Source organism: Camarhynchus parvulus, chromosome 5, assembly GCF_901933205.1.
Source record: "Camarhynchus parvulus chromosome 5, STF_HiC, whole genome shotgun sequence".
Classification (NCBI taxonomy): Eukaryota; Metazoa; Chordata; class Aves; order Passeriformes; family Thraupidae; genus Camarhynchus; species Camarhynchus parvulus.
In genome coordinates this window covers 17016120-17038436 of record NC_044575.1, presented here as the reverse complement: position 1 = coordinate 17038436, position 22317 = coordinate 17016120, and the positions used below count along the sequence as shown (strand labels likewise).

Genomic DNA, 22317 nt, shown 5'->3' with positions numbered 1-22317 from the left:
TAGTTCACCTGTTCCCAGACTTGTGAGGTGGGATACCAGGCAGGATATTTCAAGCTGTCGGCATCAAATGAATGAGTGTTTGTAGGAATGGGTTAACACCTGCTGGTTATGGGTGTGGGGGGCTTGGCTGGTTATTGTCTCCCCTCTCCTCTTACCGAGTCCCTGCTGCCTCTCAGTGCAGAATCTGTGCTGTGATTTGGTGACTCAAGCCACTCTGACGCCTGGGTCCCTTTCCTCTATTCAGGCTGGGCAAATAATGTTCAGTCTGTAATCATGCTTGAGAGCTCTTGCTATTGCCCTAGATATGGGGAGCTGGAGTGATGCTTAGATTGGCTTAATCCAATTCCATCTGAAAATCCACTGCTCTGAACAATAAATGTTGCGTGTGGGGGGTGGTATTCAAGTGTCTTTACTAAATCAAAAACCTTTTAAGCATTGGTAGATGAAGCCTTTTTCTTTTCAATGTGTACCACTAAATACACAGGATGTGCAGTATGGTTGAATTAGCATTACTTTGGGAACCATAACTTTTTGTATTTCCTAGCCTTTATCCGTGTAACACTAAGGACTCATTAATGTGCCTCCAAAGTGTGGGGTTTTGGGTTTTTTTTGGTGTGTTTTATAAGCTTTTTTGTTGTGGTCAGTACTAAGAGAACCTTTATAAAGAACCCCAGGAGGAGATTAGAGATAGAACAAGGTGCAAGGTGCAGGAAGGCAGTTTGCTCCCTTTTTTGTGCTCTTCTAGCAGCATCCCAGCCAAGATCATGGATCAGTGTCAAGCAGGACTTCTGCAGCAATAGTGAACAAAATGGTGAGTAAATTCTCATGCTTGGAGGCAGATACCTCACTTGGTATGGGTTTGTTTGGTTTTATTGTGTTTTTTGCCACAGCTGCACTGTTAGAGCCTGCCCCAGGGGATCTGGGGTCCTGCAGCTGAGTCAAAGCTGAGCCTGTGAGGAATGGAAAGGTGATCCTCATGCCCTCTGCTAGCACAGAGACCTCCCAGATGCTCAGGGGAACTCACTGGCCCTGTTAAATCTCTAGTAAAGACAGCTGTGATTGTTTATAGTAGGCTTCATGTCCATTTTTTTAGTCTGGATTTTGAAATAACCATCTTAAAATAACAGGGAAGGATCCGTCTTTGCCTTCTGCAGGTACCATTTGCTTGTTACTGGGAGAATGGGGCTATTTGGAGCTCCTCTCTTTGCAGATTAATGAGGTCTCTGCTGTTCAGACACCAGCTGGAGTCTTCTCAGTGGAAATTTGGTGGAAGAGGGGGTTTTCCTCTCTGTAGAGGGTAGGCTTGTCTGCTCAGGATTTGTATGGCAAAACTTGTTTCCTGGGCAAAAGAGGCATTTGGGGTAGGGGTGGGAAAAGGACACAAAACCTTAACAGGTGATGAAGAGCCAGCCTGCCAGGGTCTTAACACTTTCCTTTTTGTCTTTCCTTTGTCACCTTTCCTGAGAAGACCTCAGGGTTAGCCTGTAGGACCTGACACAGCTGAGAGCATCTTTGTGCTGCCTGGAAACTCTGGAGCTGCCACTGAGCGACAAATCCCCATCAGCATCTCCAGCTGTCAGCAGGCGGGGATGGCTTTGCTTCCTTTTGGGGATGCTGTGGGATAGAGTGGTGCTCTGTCAGTGGCAGGACAGAGGCTGGCACTTCTGGCTGCTTTAGTGAGACAGTCCTGGGATATGCACCCCACCCTTTGTGTGTGTTTTATGATGCTTTGAAAACATGCTCCTTGTCCCGTCATTTTATGCTTTGCTTCTCTCTTTCCTGAGGTCTCTGTGCTTCTCTCTGTGAAAGCAGGTTGCCAGCCTCATAAAACTGGAGTTAAACTTGAGGCAGGATTCACGGGGTATTTTCCAGCCCTTGCCTGGTGGAAACTGGTTGAGGGCAAGGCAGCAATCTAAGTAGAAACACAGCTAGGGTTTTTCAGGGAAGGTAAGTTGATGTGAGATGAGAGATCATCTCCTTCCTTACCCCTTCTTCCCCTCTTGCCTAAGGCAGCCCAGAAAGCCCTTCACCCTCGCAGCTGTGCACAAGGCAGGATTACAGGGAATTTACCTTGGAAGCTCAAGGGCAGGGTTTCTCGTGCTGCCCTCTGAACCGAGGACTGCGGGGCTGTGTTGGAAAGGGGCTGAGATGCGTAGGGAGCAGTGCAGACCACACCTCCTGGCTCGGGCCGGCTCTGATCCTCTATTTACAGTGGCCGTGCTCCTTCCCCCGCTAGCTTTGTGCTGTGGAATACACTGCTGCTTCCAGGGAAGGGGAGCAACACTGTCCTGCTGCTCCAGGTATCTGGGGACACCTGCAGAGAAACAAAATGGGGTGGAGGGGAGGGAAGAACGTCTCTCTTTTGGGCAAAGAATTGTTTTAGCAGGAAGTCTGGACGAGTTTGTGAGTTACTCTGTCTCAGCAGAGTTTCTCCCTAGGAATTTTCTGTTCTGACTTCCTGCTTTGGCTTTAAAGCAGCAGAGTGGAGCTCACTGAGTGCAGTGGCATTGTATATCACTGCAAAAACCAGTTGTTAGTCCTGTGACAGAGGAAGGAAGATTTATTGTTTGGTTTTCAAGAGCTGGGGGTGCTCAATTAATTAATGCTTCAATTTGGATCACTCGAGGTCTTTGCAAATGTCGAATTGAAGAAACTTGCTCTCAGTTCTGATGTGGTTCTGAGAGATGCTTAACTGATTCTAGTGACTTACTGATTTGGGAAACTGCTGATTTGGAGTAATAGCTGAATATTAGAATGTGTGAGATTGTATTTTTTTTAAAATTCTTTTTTAAAAAGGAATTAGTATCCTGTGCTGATCTGACTAAGGTTTTTCCGCTGCATGCTTTCTGAGGACAACTAGAAATTTTTCTTTAAAAGCATTTGGCAGGAAATTTCCCACTATATTTCATAAACATAGCTATTCCTCTATTCTTCTCCACCCTCTTTTGTAATCCCACGTCATTGTTCCTGCTGTGGGCTTCTGACTCAGTGACAGATTTTGTCAAAGACAGGAATATCCCCCCAACCCCGCAGTGATTTTACTTTTCCTAGAACAGTTGTACATGCTGAACAAAAGCACCTCTCAAACAGCATCTGCTTCCAACTTTGCTTCAAATGCTGTTGCTTGCTTTTAGTGCTCTTTGCACTAAGCTGTGCCTGGCATGCCAGGAGCAGGTGCCCTTCATGTGCCAGTGTTATCCTGCTTTGTGGAGGAGAAGCTCAAGGCTTGTGGCTGCTCAAAACATTCTCTAGTTTTCTGTCTTGTAGAAGTCTGAGGCTTTCAGTACTTTGTTGTGATTGTCCCCTCTGAATGAGAAAAGGAGAGGATATTTCTGGTATCATGTACTAGATCCTGGAATTCTTGTACATTCAGACTGATCCTTTCTTCTTTTGGGAGGGGGTGGTGGTGGTATTTGGATTCAAGACTTTACCTGTGCTCCCCTCAATGATCTGACAGCCAGGCAGTGTCTCTGCTCAGGGCATGAACTTCACCCTTTTCCAGTGCATAGGTTACACTGTTATTTCAGGAAAGGTATTTTGCACAGCATAGCCAACACCTCCTGAGCTCACAGGAAGGAGTGAATTTTTACCTTTGCCTTACTCTTGGCAAGTAGATCAAGAGGTGAGAGAACCAAGTGTCAGACACCTGTGCACAGGCCAGTTTTCCACTTTGGGAGGCAGAGAATGGGTTAACAGTCTTCTTGGAAATTGGCTTCACCCATCTGTCTCAGCTCTGTTTGTTGTTCTAACAACATTTGCAGAAAGGTCAAACTGTCCATGCATCCCTCCTGGGCAAAACCAATACAGCATCAGCTAGAGAGATACTTGTACAGGGAGCTGTGGTGCCTAGAAATCCTATGCATACTCATTCCTACTTGTTAATATTTGCAAACCTTTTTTGTTTTTTAAGTGCATCTTGCAAGTTCAGAACAGAGAGGTAAAGCTTTTCCCGCTGATCCCATCGCTAACATGTAGCCTAGAAAATATTATGGGGGTGAGATAGTGGTGTTCAGTTCTCAAAATATTGGAGGAGAACTTCTTGGGATGAGTAAAATATGCTTGAATTTCTTGCATCCCCCCAGCAGTTGTATCCAGCCCTCTGGGTAAGGTTTTAGGTTCTGTAGAGAACTTGCTGGCTCAGCCGGAGAAGAAATCACTGTTTACCACATGTATTCAGTAAACGATGTGAATGTTTTGCCAAAAAGAAATTTTTCCTTTGAAAGGGGAAAGGAGGAAAAGATTGAGCAGTCTGATGTTGTGGTTTGATATTTTATCTGTGTATGCTGGGGGAGCAATCTGAGGACAACATAAGGCTATGAATTTTTGATGGTGTGAGGCTGATTTCAAGACAAAGGCTCTTGATCAACAAAGGTGAGGCTCTCTCTTGCACACTGCTCTGAGCTCACACCTGTGCTACTCCAGGTGAGATGGATTTTTAGCCTTTGTACAAAGGATTTTTAGCCTTTGTACAAAGAGGGCTCTGAAGTGGCTGAGGAAAACTTAGAGCTGGCCAGGAGGGACTTGTGGTCAAGTCAGTGGGTAGCTGTTGGGAAATTTAATGAAGAAGTGGTAAAACAGGATTGGGAATCACCTGCAGGAAGCCATGAACACTTTTCTTGTTCAGCATCCTGAGGCTGGGTGGCAGAAAGCCCATCCTCAGTGAAGCAGCACCAAATGTTTCTCTCTCTTAGAACAGAGGTAAAATACTCAAAAGAAGCCTAGAGAGTGTGACTGACTTAAACAGTCTCACTGGGTGAGGGTGCATATGTACCAGCAGCCCAGGAGGGATCCTGCTGAGGCCAGACAAGGTGTGAGGCTGTCATGGAGAGATTCAGCTTCTAATTGGAGAGGAAAATCTTTGTTCTGGTATGACACAGGCAGCTAGGATCTGAGGACTCAAAGGAAGAACTGGGAGGATTTCAGTACCCATGATGGCCATGACAGCTGTGGGGAGAAGCCTGGCCTTTGGCTGTTGGAGCACCAAGTCCCGCTCATTAGACTTTTTGCTGGTGAAAATTCAGCAAATGCTGTGGTACTTTAGGTCAAAGATTTTAGGTACTTTGAGGTGGGTTTCTGCAGATGTGAGAGCAGCCTCTATTCATGCTGAGGAACAGGCTGAACCAGCCCCGTGTCTCCTACATCAGCTAATGGGTGATACCCTCATCCTCCCAGCATAAAAATGGGATGATACTCTCCTAGGGCACTCTTTTAGCTATTTGTGGAAAAGAAAATTTTCCCCAAAACAGCTGTTTTTTGTAATAGTCCTTCATGGACGAACTCAGAGCAGAACAAAGCAGCCACTTCTGCAGCTTGTGAATGCCTGTGACATTTCAGCATCTCATGTCAGTGAGATGACACGCTCAAAGGGTTTGTAGAGAAGTGCTTCCTCCTGTTTGATGGGCAGGTGCCATCACCAGCTTAATCTGAAGCTCCTGGATTCTTTTCTTAAAGGAAGCAGTGACTGAGGACAATTCTTCACCATCTCTGCCATTCAGGAATTGGTTACACAGGCAACTCCACAACATCCAAATTTTAGCATTAGAAGCTTTGTGTATCCTTTAGAATCTTTTATCCATTTATTAAACAAAAGGCTGTTTCTGCATAATATTGCCTTAGACATACTTCAAGAACACTGATGAAATGTGTCTGGCCCTCCACCAGCAGAGGACTGAGGTGTGCCTGCTTTCAGCCTCAATTTTTGTCTGCAGGACACAAGCATGGTTGCATTCCTGAGGGCTGGGGAGGAGCCTCATGTACCTGGTGCCTCTGCTGCTTGCAGGGTGTGAAAGGAGTCCCCTCAGCAGCCTTTCTCTCTCCTGATGTGTCCCTGCTGAGCTGCAGCAGCTGAGGTCCTTTTTAGCTGGATGGCCCCTTAGCTGTGCAGTAAAAGGTGCCATGAGCCCAGCAGAAGGGTGCTGAATCCTGGTGGTTGTCTCTGGTACAACCTGCTCTGCATGCAAGAGCTCCCTTCTCTAAAGGGGCAGGTAAGGCAGGAGGGAGTTGCCACTCATGTCCCATTAAATGAGCTCAGGATCTGCCCTGGATTTGTCATTTCCTCAAGAGCTTTAAATGCCAGATTAGGTTTGGATCTTGTCTTCCTTATGGGGCATTCCTACCTGCCTCAACACCCCCTGGAAAAGAGGAGTAGAAGAGAGCAGGGATCTCCTTAGCCTGGTCTCAGTGCTCAGTTTTCACTTTGAATCAAAAATGATCCAGCGTATCTGATGTCAAGTGCCAAGTCCTCTCTCTTCTATCCTCTTTTTCCCACATCTGGGCTGGCAAATAAAGTTTCTTTGCCTCCTGCCTTGTCTGTAGGTATCCCTTGCAGAGCACATACTCTGTTGTCAACATACATGGTGTTAGGCATGATCTAATTTCTGATTGCTGAACTCCAAGCAGCATCTACCTCCAACTTCACAGCACTGCTAGTGGTGTTCAGCTAATGCTGCAGTATATAAGATGAATTCTTATGTGATGCAATGCTCTGTTTTGTCTCTTTAAAGAAAAGTTTCAGGAAACTTGTTAGCCTTTACATAAAGTAAAGGAATTAATGAAAATGACTCGTTTTTAAACTAGCTGTTGTTATTTGTCATGTCTTATTGCAGGCATGCTCTTTATTTTCTGAGAAATCTGCTGTGTGCTAGTTACACTGACAGATCCAAGACCATTAGCTGTTTATGGAAAAAATGTGGTTTGGTTTTTGTTTTTAATTGCTGAGAATTAACTCTTGGCCCAAATATTATTAGAGGAAAAATTGATGCTTTCTCTCTCCATTCCCAAAGCTAAACAACCCAGCAAAGCCAAATCCCAATTAGTAGGAGAGGTTCCAGTGCAAACACACTCCCTCACTGTTTGCCGTGCCAGTGTGAGAGAGCTGCAAAATGCCACTAGCTGCAATGCCAAAGCTGGGGAGCAGCACGAGGGTGTGATGGAGGACTTGTGGCAATTTCTGGGGTGAAGGATGTTGTTTTGGGATGCTGTAGGCCCCTATCTGTGTTGCAGACTGCTTATGTTGATAGTGGTTGGCACAGTCGGTGGTTTCTGTTGTGCTGTTGAATCGGGAAGCATGGGTGAGTGCAGATTTAACAAGTTTATTTGTTCACCTCTTGAAATGGAAAAAGAGAACCATTACCACTCTCAGGTTGCTTGGTAATAAGAGAATAGAGTCTGATTCAAACAACTTTCCCCATGGCAAGATTTTTTTAGCAAAGATCAAGAAGCTGATAATGAAGTTGATAATTCCTCTTTGATGAGCTTTGGTGAGGGAAGTAGTGAATTGCAGCAGAGCCTCTTTTTAAGTTGCTCTTCAGAATGATGAAGGCTCTTGAACCTGTCGGTGTTTGTGGGATATACCTCGGTATCCTACTGGCATATCCCACGATGAAGTCATCCACGGTACGGCAGCAGGGGTTAGCTCAGGGCTATCAGGCTGGGCTAATCCCCTGCTGAATAAACAACTCAAAGGTTCCTGGATTTGTTCCTGTTTCCTTAAAGGGATATAGTCAAGTGCAGGCAATTAAAAGAGAGAGAGTAAAGCATAGCTCTAGATATGAACACCTGATTTCAGGCTTTCTGCCCAGGGTGTGTGTGGGTTTCTTAGGTTTTTTTAAAGAAAAAAAAACTTTCACAAAACAATTGATGTTTTTCTCATTTTTCAGTGTATTTCTTTTCCTGCCATTCCCTTTGGGAAGGGAGAACCCAACAACCACCCAAACAAATTCCAAACAATGGAAACAAATTTCCCAGAGAAGGGAAAGAGCAAAATTAATTTTGAACAAAGTACACTAGAGAAATAACTACTTTCTTTTTGCCCTTCTCCCAGACTTTTCAGGCTGAGCCTTGGCAGAGCCTTTAAAAATAATTTTCATCAAGTGAGTACCCAGTTCCTTTGAGCAGCTTTTGGAAATTCAGCATCTGTGGAAGTCGGTTTGTCACAGCAGTCAGTGTCTTTCCCTGGCAAGAGCTCTGCTCTGCCTTCACCTGGTCAGTTTTGTATGCCTGGGATTTTTGTCAATGCTTACATGCTTTTTGCCTGCAACTAGGATAATAACTGTAAATGCCTATATTTGACCACTTAATCTCACAGTGCTATAAAATCTGGGATTTGTAGATGTGACTGTGACCTACAATGAGCACTTTTTATAGCAACTGCTAGCTTTCAAAACCTTGGGAGCAAAAGGTAGGTAGAACAAACAGAGCAAGTGGCATATGTTTGATATAAATTGGTATAAGGACCTGTAAAGTTTTTAATGCCCCTTTCTTGTAAAACTTACCTCGTGTTCACCTGCTCCTGAGTGATGCTTCCATTCCATGACCGAGCAACAAATGTGTTGCTGCATCTTGGCCTGCTTTTGTTGTGCATTTGTAATGTGCTGGAGCAACAGTGATCACTTCTGCTGCAGTGATCCCTTACCCAGACCTTCATCTCCTCTTTGTGTAATGACTTCTCATGTATGGAATCAAACCTGTCTCATCCAGTGTATGCACCAGGAGTGTGATCACTGTGTGCCTAAACACCTGGAGAATTCCTTCCTTTGGAGTTGTAAGACTACTTTTTCTGCATCAGGATAGAAAGGAAAGGGTGTGTGTTCTTCTGAATTGTTTAAATAAATGGCTTAAATATTTAGCTTTAGTATGGGGGTGGTTTTGTTGTTTCTAATAATATTGTCTTAGGCAGAGATACAGGAGGATGTCTCTTGGGAAACCTTCCAGCAAGTATGTGAGCATTTCAGTTTGTGGTACACCTATACACTATTCTTTAATTTTCCCTTCTACCACTCTGTCACCAAAAATTCAGTGGTACAGCAAAGCTTTCCCTTATAGGTTCCCTCTACAGGACCCAAACACTGGCCTTGTTCCGAAATCCTGGGTAAGCCACTCAGCCAGTTGTGCTTGGTTTTCCCCTCCTTCATTAACTGTTGCTTCATTGTCTTGCACTGGGGAGCACTGCTAGGAATGCAGTGTATTCAGTGTATGCACAATGCACTGCAGTAACTAGGGTCATCTAAGGACCAGCTGTGGAAATTTGGCTGCACTCCTCACTTTCCTTTCCTCCTTCTCATTGGGCCGTGGAAAAAACCCCAACACCCCAAAGTTGTCATGTGCACATGGTGGTCAGGATCACCTAGATAAGGGCTTGGCTGTTGATAGCATTTTATCCATGACTTTCCTGTACCTCTTTAACTCTGCTTACAGCTACAAGAGGAGAAGTTTTTTGAGGCAATAAATTGGAAACGATGACCTTGTAGTGCTACCTTGAAAGCAGTACCTCCCTTTTCCAGGAAAAGCAACTTGTCTGTTCTTTCTGTTTGTTGAAGTTTGCAGTTTCTGTGTTCAAGTTTTTCATTCTTCAGCTTTGAGACTTTGAAACTATTTGGATGCTTGAGTTTCACATGTAACTATCAGTCTCCAGATACTGAATCTTAAAGTGCCAGCTGTCACAAGCATCAGGAAACAAACTGCAGGAGCTGACAGTCTATAGGCACAGGCAGGTGACGTGACTTACCCACGGCCATATGGCCAGCTGAGTCAGGATTAAAATTCAAGCCTTATGATTTTCCTAAACAATGCCAAGCTCGTGGGAGCCAGCTGACTTTCTGCCACAGTTTTGCAGAGGACAAACCTCAGTTTATGTCTTAGGTAGTTAAAATAGTCATGTAAGACTGGTCTGAGTTTCCTCAGTGTAGAAACACAGGAGCTGGTGCTAGCTGTCTTTATGACAAGCAATTTCCTGTGCTGTGTCTGAGAAGACCTGTGCTTTCCATGCTCTGGAAAAGTTGCCTTTCAGGAGCAGGTGAATTTTTGCTTGCTAACCCCCACACATACTATGGCAGGGGTTACCTTGTATAATCCATAGCTCTGGATCAGGTTTTTGAGGTGTTGGACACTGCCCAAACCTGAACTGTGCAGTATCCGAGCTGACCTTGAGCATAGGCAGCCTGAGCTGTGGGGTGGGGGAGGACAGGGCTCGAGAAGAACATTGCTGACCAGGGCAATTGGAGCCTTCTGGAGCCCTGGCACTCCCATCTTCCCATTATATCTCCCAGGCCCTGGGAGAGGAGTTTTTGGTCTCCAGCACAGTTTGCAGAGGTGAAGGCCTTGTTTGAAGTTAGGACTCCATCCCTCGTGGAGTTGATGCTGGTTGAACTGTGTACCCAGAAAAGTGGAATAGTCCCATGAAGCTGTGTCAGCTTCCACTGGCTGCAGCAGGCACCCTGTTTGTGTCAGTATGTTTATGGCAACAGTGAATGCTTTCATACTGTTTCAAAGGGTGGCTGGAAGTGTCTTGGAAGATAAGGAAGGACCCAGATGGCTCAGGAACTGCCCCAGGCTGGCAGTGGCTGTTAGTTGGCAGGCGTCTTCAGGGAAGTCTTCTCTTTACTTGCCCTGCTGTAACTCTTCCTTCACCAGCCATTCACAGCCGCTGTTGAGGGCAGGATGCTGGGCTAGACCAACTCTGCTGTGACCCACTGCACACCTTTTTATTATGGAAATCAACAGCTCAAGATGCAGAGATTGTCCTGGCTCCAGATTAGATGTGGAAATTGATTCTTACTGGTGCTGACCTTTTCCTGCCAGAAGGGACCTGGAAAAACTAATCCTGGCAAGAAGTTTTGGTAAAAACCATTGGCTTTGTCACTGGAAGTGGCTTGACTTCATCTCTCTGGCAGAGCCTGACCAAAAGCCTTAGCTGCCTGTACATATTTTCTCTGCCTTTGCCCCTTGTGTTAGGAAAGCACGGTTCTTCCCAAGCTGATCTTTCTGCACTTAAGCCAGCTCTGCTTGTCTCACTTTTGGATGCCAGTCTGCAGTTCTGATACTCCAATGACCTCTGTCTCTTTCAAAGTGGTCCTTCTGTGATGTTGAGCATTGTGCTAATGGAGCTGCTGCCCCAGTCCTTTGCAGTGATGATCTGTAACTAGGGAAGGTATGACAGCACTTGTTACACTGAGATCTGCTTTGTGCCCCACCTGCACCATGCAGAGCCCTTACAAACAGGGACAGAGAGGAAGAATTTCTCAGTCACAGGCTTCTGGGAGAGAAGTCCATGAGAGCTGCAATGTCTTTTGCTTCCTGGGGCTCTCTCTTATTTGCTGCTTTGTTCCTCTACAAGTGCTGTCTCACCATTGAAAAAGCCACATCTGGCTTGAAGCCACTTGAAGCAGCTTGGACAAGAGACTTCCTGCTCTGAACGCTGAATTAATGGGCTTGGTCTTTTACACGAGTGAAATCCTTTCAGACTTTTGTCCGTGTCAGGCTCCCATGTCAGCTCTTCTAATTAAGAGGCTTTTAACTCAGCCAGTGTTTGGGAGCTACAGTGCAGCTGGGCTTTTGATAAAACGAGGAAATGCTAGAGGTAGGGATGTAATGGGTTGGATTTCAGCTTCAAAAAAATGTCTCTGAGAAAGAACAGAACATCCTCCTTGCACCACCTTTTGTTTGCTGCAGCAAAGCTGGGGAGACATCAACTGTGTGGGCTGCTCTAGAACTGATGAAGCTGATAATAAGAAAGTAAGGTCATCTTTACTCCTGGGGTCCTCAGTGTCTCTTAGGCAGCTAAGGGATGTTTTAGAAAACTTTGCTTACTCATGCCTTTTCTTATTCTGGCTCTTTTCTACAATCCTGTCATGGCTCTTGCTTTGAAATCCCTTTTGCTTTCCACCCCTGCTGCTGTCTGGAACAGGGTGCTGCTTGTGCTGAGGCGGTATCTCTGCAAAAGGAATGAGTCTGGAAAAAACCTTCTGGAAGGTGGCCTGTAGAAGGCAGCAATTATCATTCACCAGTGTGGCCGTTATTCCTCACCATAATCACCTATAAAATCTAGGAAGCATAAGAAATTTGGGTCCTTTTTGTTTTTCTTTCAAGGCCAGCTTTGCCACTTTTACTTGCCCATGAAAAGTAAGCTGGTGTTCTTTCTGACTTCTTTACTACTTACACACACAGATTTGCCATCAGAAGCAAGCTGACTGTCCAGCGAATGTATAGAATCTAACTTTAGTCTCCAAATTTTGCTGTGTTGGCTCCATAACTCAAAAAGTGCTTGGTAGGAGGGTTTGTTTGAGAAAGAGCAGAAGAGAAAAATATGGTCTGCCTCCTTATTCTTTCTGCTTTCTCCCTTTCCTTCCTCTGCTGTATTCCCCAAAGCTTGGATCCAACTCTGTGTCCACTGCTTGCTGGGGATGTTTACTTGACTAGAAACATATAATAGTCCCCATTTATAGGTAGTCTTCTGCAGAGCTGAGTGTCACTTGAACAGATATTTATTTGGAACAGAGGTGCCCTGGAAAAGCAGTGATTTGAAAGGGGAATGGAGCGTTCTGCTTGTTCTGTGAAGCAGAACCACCCGCTGGCTCACGGGCCAGCAGTAACAAACGGAGTCAGAGAGCGTGGGGCATAATTGCCTTCTCCTTTTGTGTCAGCTTCATATTGGTCTCACACGTGACATTCTTCCTGGCCATCATGCTCTTTATCCTCCCATTGTACCAAGAGTGCAAACAGAATTAGTTTGTTTGTTATCGTGGCATCTGTACGTGGCTTTTAATTTCTTGGAGGTTAAAAAAACGCAAGCAACCCAACCCTCAAGCCCTCTTTGTCCAGCACTGTTTAAATCTGCTCTCAGCCTGCTTGCACAACTCACTTCTGCCCTGCAATGCAGAAAACAAGTCTGCGGACAGAGAAATCTGAAGCAATCAGTGAACCAAGGCTTCAAAAATGTGGGGGTGTTGCTGAAGAGGAGCTGTCTGGAGAAGGTGTCTGATTCCATGAGATCAGTAAGTCAGAAGATGGCTTGGTGTAGGGATGCATTGTAGGCATTTTTACAGTCACAGTGCCAAGCTGAAATGGGTGCTCCCCTTCCTTTTTGCTTTAGGTACTTGTAAGTGATGGGAAATATTTTCTTTGGCCTCTGAAATGTCTCCATAGTTTTGTGGTTTCCTTCCTATAAAGGTGAATGTTTCAGATTAAAATTCTGTTTGGCAGCTCATGAGTTCTCAAAACAGACTCTTGAAGGCAAGAGGTCAGGAGTGCCCAGCTTATTAAATTTTTCCCACTGTAGGAATTGTCTGACCTTTCTTTGTACTGTAACAGCATTAAAAAAAAAAAAAAAGATGGAGCTACTATTTGGAAAGTGTTAACAAGAAAATGTCAGAAGTGTTAGGCCAGACAGAAGACCTGGCTGGGAGAGGGCTGGGAGTGACATTTCTTCTCTTTCTTCTGTCACTTGCACAGATCATCCTCCTATCTGCTCTCATCCTGCTGTGGGTTTTTGCAGTTTTAATGCAGGTTTGGTGCTCGAAGGTGTGGTGCAGAAAAGCAACAAGAGAAGGAAAAGTACATGTTATTGCCAGAGGAATCAAGACCAGAGAGGAGCAGCTCACAGTGTTTGAGCCCCATCTTAGCTGACATGGGACTCTCACTGTGTGCTTTAATGTTCCCTTCCCACCTCTTGTCTCCACTGAAACCTTCCCTTGGCAGCTGGCTTTCACCAGCAAAGAACTCTGACCAGACTGTGGGTCTGAGGCAGAGGAGGAGAGATGGCAGCAGAGCTGCCCTGCTGGGTGCAGGGTGGAGGGTGACAGAGGTGTGGAAGGCTTAGCACACCCGTGTTACGTGCAGGGTTTAATCTAAATGTTGCTTGTGCCTCAGTGTGGTGTGTCTGTGACACAATCTCTCTTCCCTCCTCTGCTCAGTTCATAGAACCATGGAATACTTTGGGTTGGAGGGGACTTCAGAGGGTTTTTTGTCCAGATATGGATGCTGAATATTCTGTCAACCATCGAGGCATTTAACTATATCATGTGAGGCTTGGAAGCTGAGGGTCACATTTGACTGGGTTTTCTCTGTTTCCTGGCCCATAGCTCTTCTGTTTGGCCCTGCCTGGGGGAAGAAGACTTTGAGAAGATGGAGAACCAGAGTGGAGTGCTCTTGGGATACGTCCGCTGGGAAAGGAAAGAGGAAGGGGGTGAGGAGGATGGGGTGTCTCCTCGTGTTTCTCCTGCCAGCCAAATGAGCAGATTGGAAGATGTGCAGGTGGAGATGCTTGAGAAGGCAAGGGAGCTCTTCCAGCTGTGTGACAAGGATGAGAAGGGTTTTATCACCAAGGTGGACATGCAGGTGAGGGAAAAAAAATCTTCCTCTGTCCTGGGAGGATCTGTAAAGTCCTGGGTGGCAAAACAGGGGACAATGTGGCACGCCTCCACTCTTGGCAAGTGTGGGCGTGCATGTGGCTTCTGTCTTATTCAGATTTCTAAGGACTAAACTCTGGCACAGACACCTGCTAGGAACTAAAATTCCCAGGAGGGCCTCACACCTCCAGGGAATTCCTGAGACAAGTGGGACTGCGATTCAAAATTTTTAAGGAATGCATAAAATAAAAAAAGTTATGACTGTTCTTACAAACATCAAGTATGTAGTGGATAGGAAATCTGGAGGGGGAAAAAAAAATCTTTGGTCCAATTTAAAAAAACCCCAAAACAAGCCTCCCCAAAAACCTACACAATGAACAATGCATCAACCTCTCTAAAAAAAGTTGAGATGACAAAGTTATGCGATCATAGTTAAAGCCTAATGCAGAAAATTCACCTTAGACCTGAACTATAACTTTGCTCTACAATTACGTGTTTTGCTGCTTTCTGTTACAAAAGTACTTGTTAACAAATTCCCTGTAGTTCTTAGTGACTTTTGCTTTAAAAGTTTATCAGAAAGGTTACATGTGGATTGTTTTTCTCCTGCCCCATCTCTCCCCACATCTATAAATAACACTTGACAGGTTCATGCCACTTTAAATATTGACTCATTTTGCTTTGGTGTGATGCCTAATTTTTATAGTTATAATAATAAATTTTTATTAAGTTTTTATGTAAAGCTGCATGTTTAATGGACAGTTAGGAGGTTTTAGCCTACATCCCTTTGTTATTTGTTTCTTTGGGTGTCCCCCCACACTAGGTACTCTGGATGTGCATTATGAAGGGGAATTGTTTTGCTCCTTGTCCATGGGAGTAGTGATACAGTCCCAAGCAGGCAGAAAGTGACAGAGCAAAGCTAACTCACTGTTATGGACTGGACATTTCCTTTAGGATCTGCAAGAACTTGGAACTGAATCCAGATACCCACCAGTCTGACCTCCCTCCCTGGCCAAAGAGATGGAGCTGGTACCTGGTGTGCCCAGAGCTCTCCTGGGAGCAGCAGTGGTCACAGGAGGCTGGCAGTGCCACCTCTGAGCAGGAGTGGAAGGAGTCAGGCAGTGAGCTAGAGACAGTGGTTCTGTAGTGGGGGAGGAAGCGGGCTGAGCTTTCTCCAAACAAAATAACCTGAAATTCCCTCTCTGAAGTCCTGGTTGTATCATCCAGTAATGGAAAAAGTCAACATATCAATGCCTCCAGACAGGTGTTTGTCATCACTCAGCTCTACAGGCAGACTGTCACACCCTGGGCAGGATGCAGTGCTGAAAGGGCACACTGCTGTGGGCTAGAGCTGAGGATGGCAGGGACACTCACAAGGAAGACTTGAGCAGTGCCTCAAGTTTGTGCATTCTTTTGTCTTTGCAGCGGCTCCAGAGTGAACTCCCCCTAACCCCTGAGCAATTGGAGACTGTTTTTGACAGCTTGGAACAGAATAACAAAGGATACCTGACACCTGTGGAGTTCAGCATGGGTCTAGGTAAGGACTGCACAGAGGCGGAGGAAGGAAAAAGCCCACCTGTGACAGGATGTTTTTTGTTGGTAAGAAAGACAGTGCAGTGGTTGTGCTGAAGCTGCACCAGCTGTGCAGGACAATGCCCCATGCTCATGTGAGCATCATTGGAGAGGGTGGGTGTGCATCCCCCTCCTGGAGGCTTTGTGCTGCCTACCTGGTAGAGCCAGCCACAGAACATCTCCTCCTGGAGAGGGTACATGCTGCAAACTGTGCCTGGCTATCTGATTGGAAAGTTGTTCATCTGCATGGAAATATCCCTCTTGGCAACTGTCCCCAGCTGGTAGTAGTGTTGTTCAAGGGCATTAGTAGGAGTCTTGTTGGTAGGCTAGAACACTGGCAAATAAGCCTTTGTTGCCTTCTTACTGCTGTCTTTTCCGAACACCAGAAGAATTCTGATCCTTGACCAGAGTCCTCACCCAGCAGCACAAGTGCTCATCTGCTTTGTCAGCTCTCAGAAAATCTGCACCTCTGAGTGCCTTCCTTGGACATGCAGAGGTGTTAAGTGGATCAGGTCAAGGCAAGTGTACATAGGTAGTCTAGGGGTTTCAGAAGTGATGGAAGAGGCTCCTGAATTTTGCTGTCCTGATTGCTCAGATTGTATTTGCTCCTAGCTTTCTCACAGCTTGGGAGGGAGGGCTTTTTAGTGCTGCAGTTTGAATGGTCAGAAACAGCCACCACGGGAGGAGAAATTGCAAAGATTTCATTTAAATAAACCCAGTAAAGTGTGTCTTGGGCCAGCCTGTACAGGGACTGCTTTATTCCACTGAGTGCCTGCTGACTACACCTGTTCCTGCCCTGTGCCTCTGTCCTTCTTGTCTGGTTCCACTTCTTTGGCAGAAACAAGAGTCCTGTCAGGAGTGGGGGCTTTCCAGTCCATATATGTAGCAGGTGAATGGGCACAATTTGGGCACATTGGCATCCACAGTGCTCTCTCTGTTATGACATGGTTCCTCCCAAAGCTTGTTGTATGAGGCATTTGTCCCATGGGCATCATGAGGGCCTTTGCCTCAGTGCCATTGCTGGGAGAGGTAGGCAAGTTTTCTCTTTGTGTCAGGTACCACTCTGTGCTGGCAGCCTGGCTCCACGGCACTTGCTCCAGTCTAGGCAAAGCACTTATTTCTGCATTTCTCTTCTTGATGGTTATTCTTTGTGTCTGGCATCACGGAAATCCTTTTCAGACTGACTTTGGCCCTAACTCAAGAGTTTGGCCTGGCTGTCTCTCTTATGGAGTGTGCAGGAGCAAATCAAGGGAAAGCAGTTCAAGCTGCAATCAAGTCTGCTTCTTGAGAGGGCTCCTTACTCCTTCTAGGATATCACAGCAATCTTCAGATCATTCTCTACCTCAATTTTCCCATCTCCATCTCAATTTTCCCGTCTGTAAAAGAGAAATAATGAGACATAATGACTCTTTCTCAACTGCAGACATCAAAAGTGCCAAATCTAAACCATCCTCCTTAATTAACTGTCTGATCATCAGGTATTAACTAAATAGGGCCTGGATCTCCACACTGCAAGCTTTTTACAGCACATTTTAAGAGTGGGAGAGAAGCAGCTAAATTCTGGGTTTATGGAGGTAAGAGGTAAAGTTGAGTCCTTGAAGTATAATAACGATGGATATTTTTCCCCTTAGAGTAGCTTCGTGTTCTCATCTATGCTCTATGAACATCCTTGACTCCTGGTCTCGTAGTTGGGATGTGATTTCTGCCTTTTGAACCAAGCAGATTATTTTGGAAAGGAAGAGTAGCTCCTGCTGAAGGCCTGACCTCTGTATATGGATGAGGGGCTGTGTTTTGAATAGGATTGCTTGGTTTGTTTCTTTGGGAAGGATTTGTTCCCAGCACCGGTATTTGTCACATGCCTCGCATAGCAGGAGTTTCTCGTGGCATTCTCAGCACGGAACAATCCCGATAGCTGGAGGCCGTCTGGACGTGGGACGGGGCAGGAGGAGGTGCTTGGAGGGCGAGTTCATCCTGCTCTACACAATCCTAGCAAGAGGCAGTCCTTGTTGCGCAGCGCTTGGCTCAGAGCAGAGGGTAACGGGCCCCTCCTCTCCTGTTTTTAAGCGGAGGAGCGGCAGCATGGTGCAGTTCGGGGCCGGGCACGCAGGCCGGTGGGAGCGCGGCTGAGCCCAGAGCGCCGCTCCGCGCAGCGAGCTGCGGCCCTCGGTGCTCTGATGTGAGCGGAGCCCTGCAGCCCGGGCCGCTGGGTGATGCTCATCTGCACACAGTTGTGAGCGGAGCCCCGCAGCCCAGGCTGGGCTGGCGGCCAGGCTCAGTCCCAGCACTGCGCAACGGACACTGACATCACTCGGGACGTCAGAACGGAGGCACTTCACTGACCGGGAGCTGTGTCCTGCACCGGCAGCATGCACGAGGCTTCTCCTGCAGCTCTGTCGGGCTGCCATGTAAATAGCAGCTTATTCAGTGATGTCCAATTTGACTTTATTTATTCTTCTTCTCTTCACCTTCCACCAGGAAAGTTAATAGGGATTGAATTGTGTCAAGGAGCTGGGAGAATGGATCACTCCAGACACGAGGAGACCTTTGAGTCAGGCTGGTCAGATGACTTGGACCCTGCAGATGATGATGATGATGAAGAGAAACGATTCTGTTCCATGATGGAGCAGCTTGGAGCAGCCCAGTTGTTTGAAGAGTAAGTAGGGGAGTCATATGGCATTGCTTCCACCCTGTTTTGATCTTGCAGTACCAAAACTTCAAAGTACCAGAAAAGACCAAAGAGGTGAACTGAGCTGCTTGCTCTCTGAAGCACTGCTTGGGCTCTCTGCACTGGGTTTTCATACGCTTGGTAGCAAATGCCCTGTGGTCTGGGTTTCCTCATCAGGTACCAATTACTTTTAGCTCAGTGCTTTTCACAGTTTCCCAAATTCAAGTTGATAACACAGCTTTAAAAGGTCATAACACAGCTGTAAAATGGAACAGCTGGTTGCATACAAGTCCAGCACAGGCAGCAAATGAAAAGAAGCATGTGAGGGTTAGCTGAGGTAAGGGGGATGAGTGTGCTCTCTCTTCCAAAATGGTGTGTGACTGTTCACATATTTTCAATCAGTTCCAAGAGTCTCTGTGAAGGATCTGTGCTCAAGGAGCTGCTTGGGACTGTGCTGATCTTGAAGAGTGTGAAGGGCTAAACTGGGCAAAGGGGTGCTCCTGTGAGCCTTGAGACTTGGTGCTAATGTCCTTGCACGTAGCCCCAGTGGAGTCTGCAGGCCCCAGTGTCATCCAGCCTCTTTTTAGGCTTCCCAACATGAGGCATTATGCATAACTGGCTCTTACTGATGCCCATCTTCAGGGCCTGGGGTGCCCAGCTGCATCTGTGGCTGTCCTCCCTTTCAGGCTTAGTACTCCAACTGTGTTGCCATTGTGCAAGAAGCAGTCCAGGTTAGGGAAGGAGGTGGACAGGACTGGAGACAGAAGCTGAAAGTGATGGAGTTTGCTGCTGTCAGAGGCACATCTGTCACAAAACAGACTTTTTTTTTCCTTGTTTTCATTGTGATACAAAGCACCTGCATGTTTTAGTGATAAACAACTTCTGTCTGGAAGAAATTCTGGAAAGCTGTTAGGTTTCAAACAACAGGATGACACTGTGAAAGGCCATATTACTGTTCTGGGAAAACAGTCTCCACTGTTTATAACTCTGCTTTGAGAAGCAGAAGTGCAAAGTGGAATTATCTTGTGTTTTATTTTGACCACTTACTGGCAGTTTTATGCAGTGAGTTTAGTAGCTACTACGTCACATCTTTGTGCCAAACAAGCTGTTGTAAAGCAGTAATATCAAACAGAAGCTAATTGGGGTGAGAACAGGAAGATGAAACATTTTCACTGCTTTTTCTAGAAAGAAATAGTTTCGTTTCCTAACACGACTCAATATGTTCTTTTATTTCAAATATGAAGATCTGATGAAGTCCTATAACTTTTTAAACTTGGGACAGAAAAAGAAGGCTGTCATGCAGTACTGGCAGAGGAAATCAAAAGCTTTTTGGTTGGTTTGTTTTGCTTGTATGTTTCCCCAAAGAATACTAAGGGAGAGAAATACATAGGCAAAGAAAAATAGCTATTTGGATACTGACTATGGGTATAATTATTCTGTATCTTTCAAGGCAATTTTTCCAAAGTGTTTAATGATTTAAAAAAAATTAAAGAAGCTCTTCCCTAAAAAGAAACATGAAGTGATGTCTGCAGGCTTACAAGACACTTTGGGAATGAAGTTGGGAAGTGCTGTGTTCAAGTTGCAATGAATTAAATGTCAGAAGAGTGTAATCATTATTGCAGGTTCAGAAAAAGACATCTTTGGTTTTCCAGGGCTTCCTCCGTTGTTATCCTGATGTGATACTTCAGCAAATTTGCATCTTTTTTTGTGCCTCAGTTTCCAAACCTGTGAAAAAAAATGAGGACTGTAGCAGCCACCAGTACAGTCTGAGTGTAAGAAAAACACCAATGACATGTGATGTGTGCTAAACTTTGTGTGCTATAACAGTTTGACCGTAACACACAGCAAATTTGCTGAATATTCATTTCTCCAAGTCTTGATGTAGATGCCAAATGTGTTATCAATGAATACTTAGAAAAGCAATCATTCCGTGTTTGCTTCCTAGATTATTTTTCTTTCTTTCTTGCAGATGACTTCTTTTATTTTGACCTCACAATAGATCCCACTCCACATGCATGTTCTGTCACTGTCCAGTTTCCCTCTCTGCTGTAATGGTGTAACAGAGATCATCACAGGAGAATAGCAGTCTGTCCTGAGTGCATGTTGGAGCTGGAATAACAGTCCATGAGATGACACAGTAACTCTCTTGCTTCCCTTCTCTCCTGTGTGCTTGCTGCAGCCCACATGAGATTCGGGAGCTCTGGGCTCGCCTACGGAAGGAGCGTCCAGAGCTCTTATCCAATTTTGAAGAGTTTCTGTTGCGTGTTTCCTCGTACATAAAGGAGGTGAATCATGAGAAGGAGTCTATGGAGCAAGCATTGAAGAGGTAAGGAAAACATCATGGCCACTTGCTGCCAGGAGCCAGCTGATGCTTGGATCCTGCCTCAGATGCAAGGAGAGACTGGGTTACAGGATGCACCAGTAAAAAAAAATATTTCTTGCTGTAATAAAATGACTCTATCTTGGTCTGTTCCCATGGGTTTTCTCTGCAGCAGTGCTCACCCATAACATTCAGTCTGGTTAAAATCCCACTCAGTGCTTACACAGCTGTTAGTAGGAATCTGTTTCCACCCTCCTCTTTCCTTTCTGTACTCTTTTTCTCTCCTGACCTGCGTGCTCCTGTGTTTTGTAGGAAGGAGTCAGATCATGATCGAGAAGTCAGGTGCCTTTATGAAGAAATGGAGCAACAGATCAAAGCAGAAAAGGAGAGGCTGGTCTGCCAGGTACTTTCTCTCTCTCTTGGCTTGGAAGCAACCTTCCTTTGTTCTGAAGTAGAGGTGGTGGCTCGTGTGGCCAAGGAACAGCTCTGTGCTGGGTGCTGTGCGCAGCTCTGTGTCTTTACTTCTGCAGGAAGCACTGAGGCATGACAGGAGTAACCTGCTCCAGAAGGAGCTGCACAACAAAGAGCAGGAGCTGGAGAAAATCCTCTACCGCCAGAAGAAGGTAATGGGATCCAAATCCTTTCTAACAAAGCACATCCCCCTCTGCTTCTTTCTGCTCAAGCATTTTCTGATGGAAAATGGTGTTTAGCTGCTGAAGGTTTGGCACTAGGTAATTTGGCTCTAGCTAGTGAAGTCCTCTCCTGTCTCTGAAGGTGTTGAGATGGTTTGTCAAATAATTGGTTTGTCTTCAGCTGCAATGCTGTTCTGTGAATGTTTTGTTCCTGCATTTTCTTACCCGCTTTGTGTTCTCTTGGCACAATCTTCCTATCAATTGAACAATGCTGGCAAGGAAGATGGGTAAAATTTTGAAAGTTGTGAGTTTGAAGCTTTTTGTGGTGTGTAAGGAAGATGTGTGTGGACATAAAAGAGCCAGATTTCTCTAGTTTTTGTATTCTGGCTACTCCAAAATGAGCCGGAGTGAACAGTTCTGTGACACTTAAAGAGCTACATATTGTATACTTGCATTTGGGCACTTGATGACATTCCGATTGATCAGTCACACAAAAGATCAAAGCACAAGCTTCCCTTTAGCCTGCCATCCCCAGCATGGACATTTGTATGGGATGGTCCATTCCAGATGTCTTTTTCCTTGGTGTCTCAAGAACTGAGATGTGACCCCACAGAAACAAGTCATGGCAGGTACCTGCAAGATGCTGGAGACTGGGGTTATCCCAGTTGGATACCCAGCTGTGATGTGGATGAAACAGGACTTCTCTGAAATCATCAGCTCATTGTCTAGCAGCAGGAAAAGCCAGCACAACTGAGGTGCCATCAGGAAGGATATTGAGAATAAGATAGAGGATGTGGTTTTCCTGCTGCCCACATCTTTGATGTGCCTCAGTGTGTGCAGTTCTGGTCTCCTCTATTTCCACTGTGTCCTCCTCAAGTATGAAGGTACAGAGTGCTAATATTAAGAAAAAGGAACATACGCCTCAGGAAGAGAAACCAGGAAAGTCTAGACTAAGATTTTGGAGAGAAGGAGACTTTGAGGGAAAATGCATGTGAGCATTATGAACTC

The 22317-nt window shown here is 45.6% G+C and overlaps 1 protein-coding gene across 1 annotated transcript in view; it reads left to right on the top strand.

Moving 5' to 3' along the window:
• CRACR2B (calcium release activated channel regulator 2B) overlaps positions 1-22317 on the top strand; it is a 44474-nt gene that overhangs the window by 5752 nt on the left and 16405 nt on the right. Inside the window, exons 2-7 of the mRNA XM_030949105.1 lie at positions 13857-14112; positions 15546-15657; positions 18168-18345; positions 20537-20683; positions 20990-21080; positions 21208-21300. Coding sequence (XP_030804965.1) covers positions 13857-14112; positions 15546-15657; positions 18168-18345; positions 20537-20683; positions 20990-21080; positions 21208-21300 — 877 coding nt within the window. The remainder of the gene's footprint in view (positions 1-13856; positions 14113-15545; positions 15658-18167; positions 18346-20536; positions 20684-20989; positions 21081-21207; positions 21301-22317) is intronic.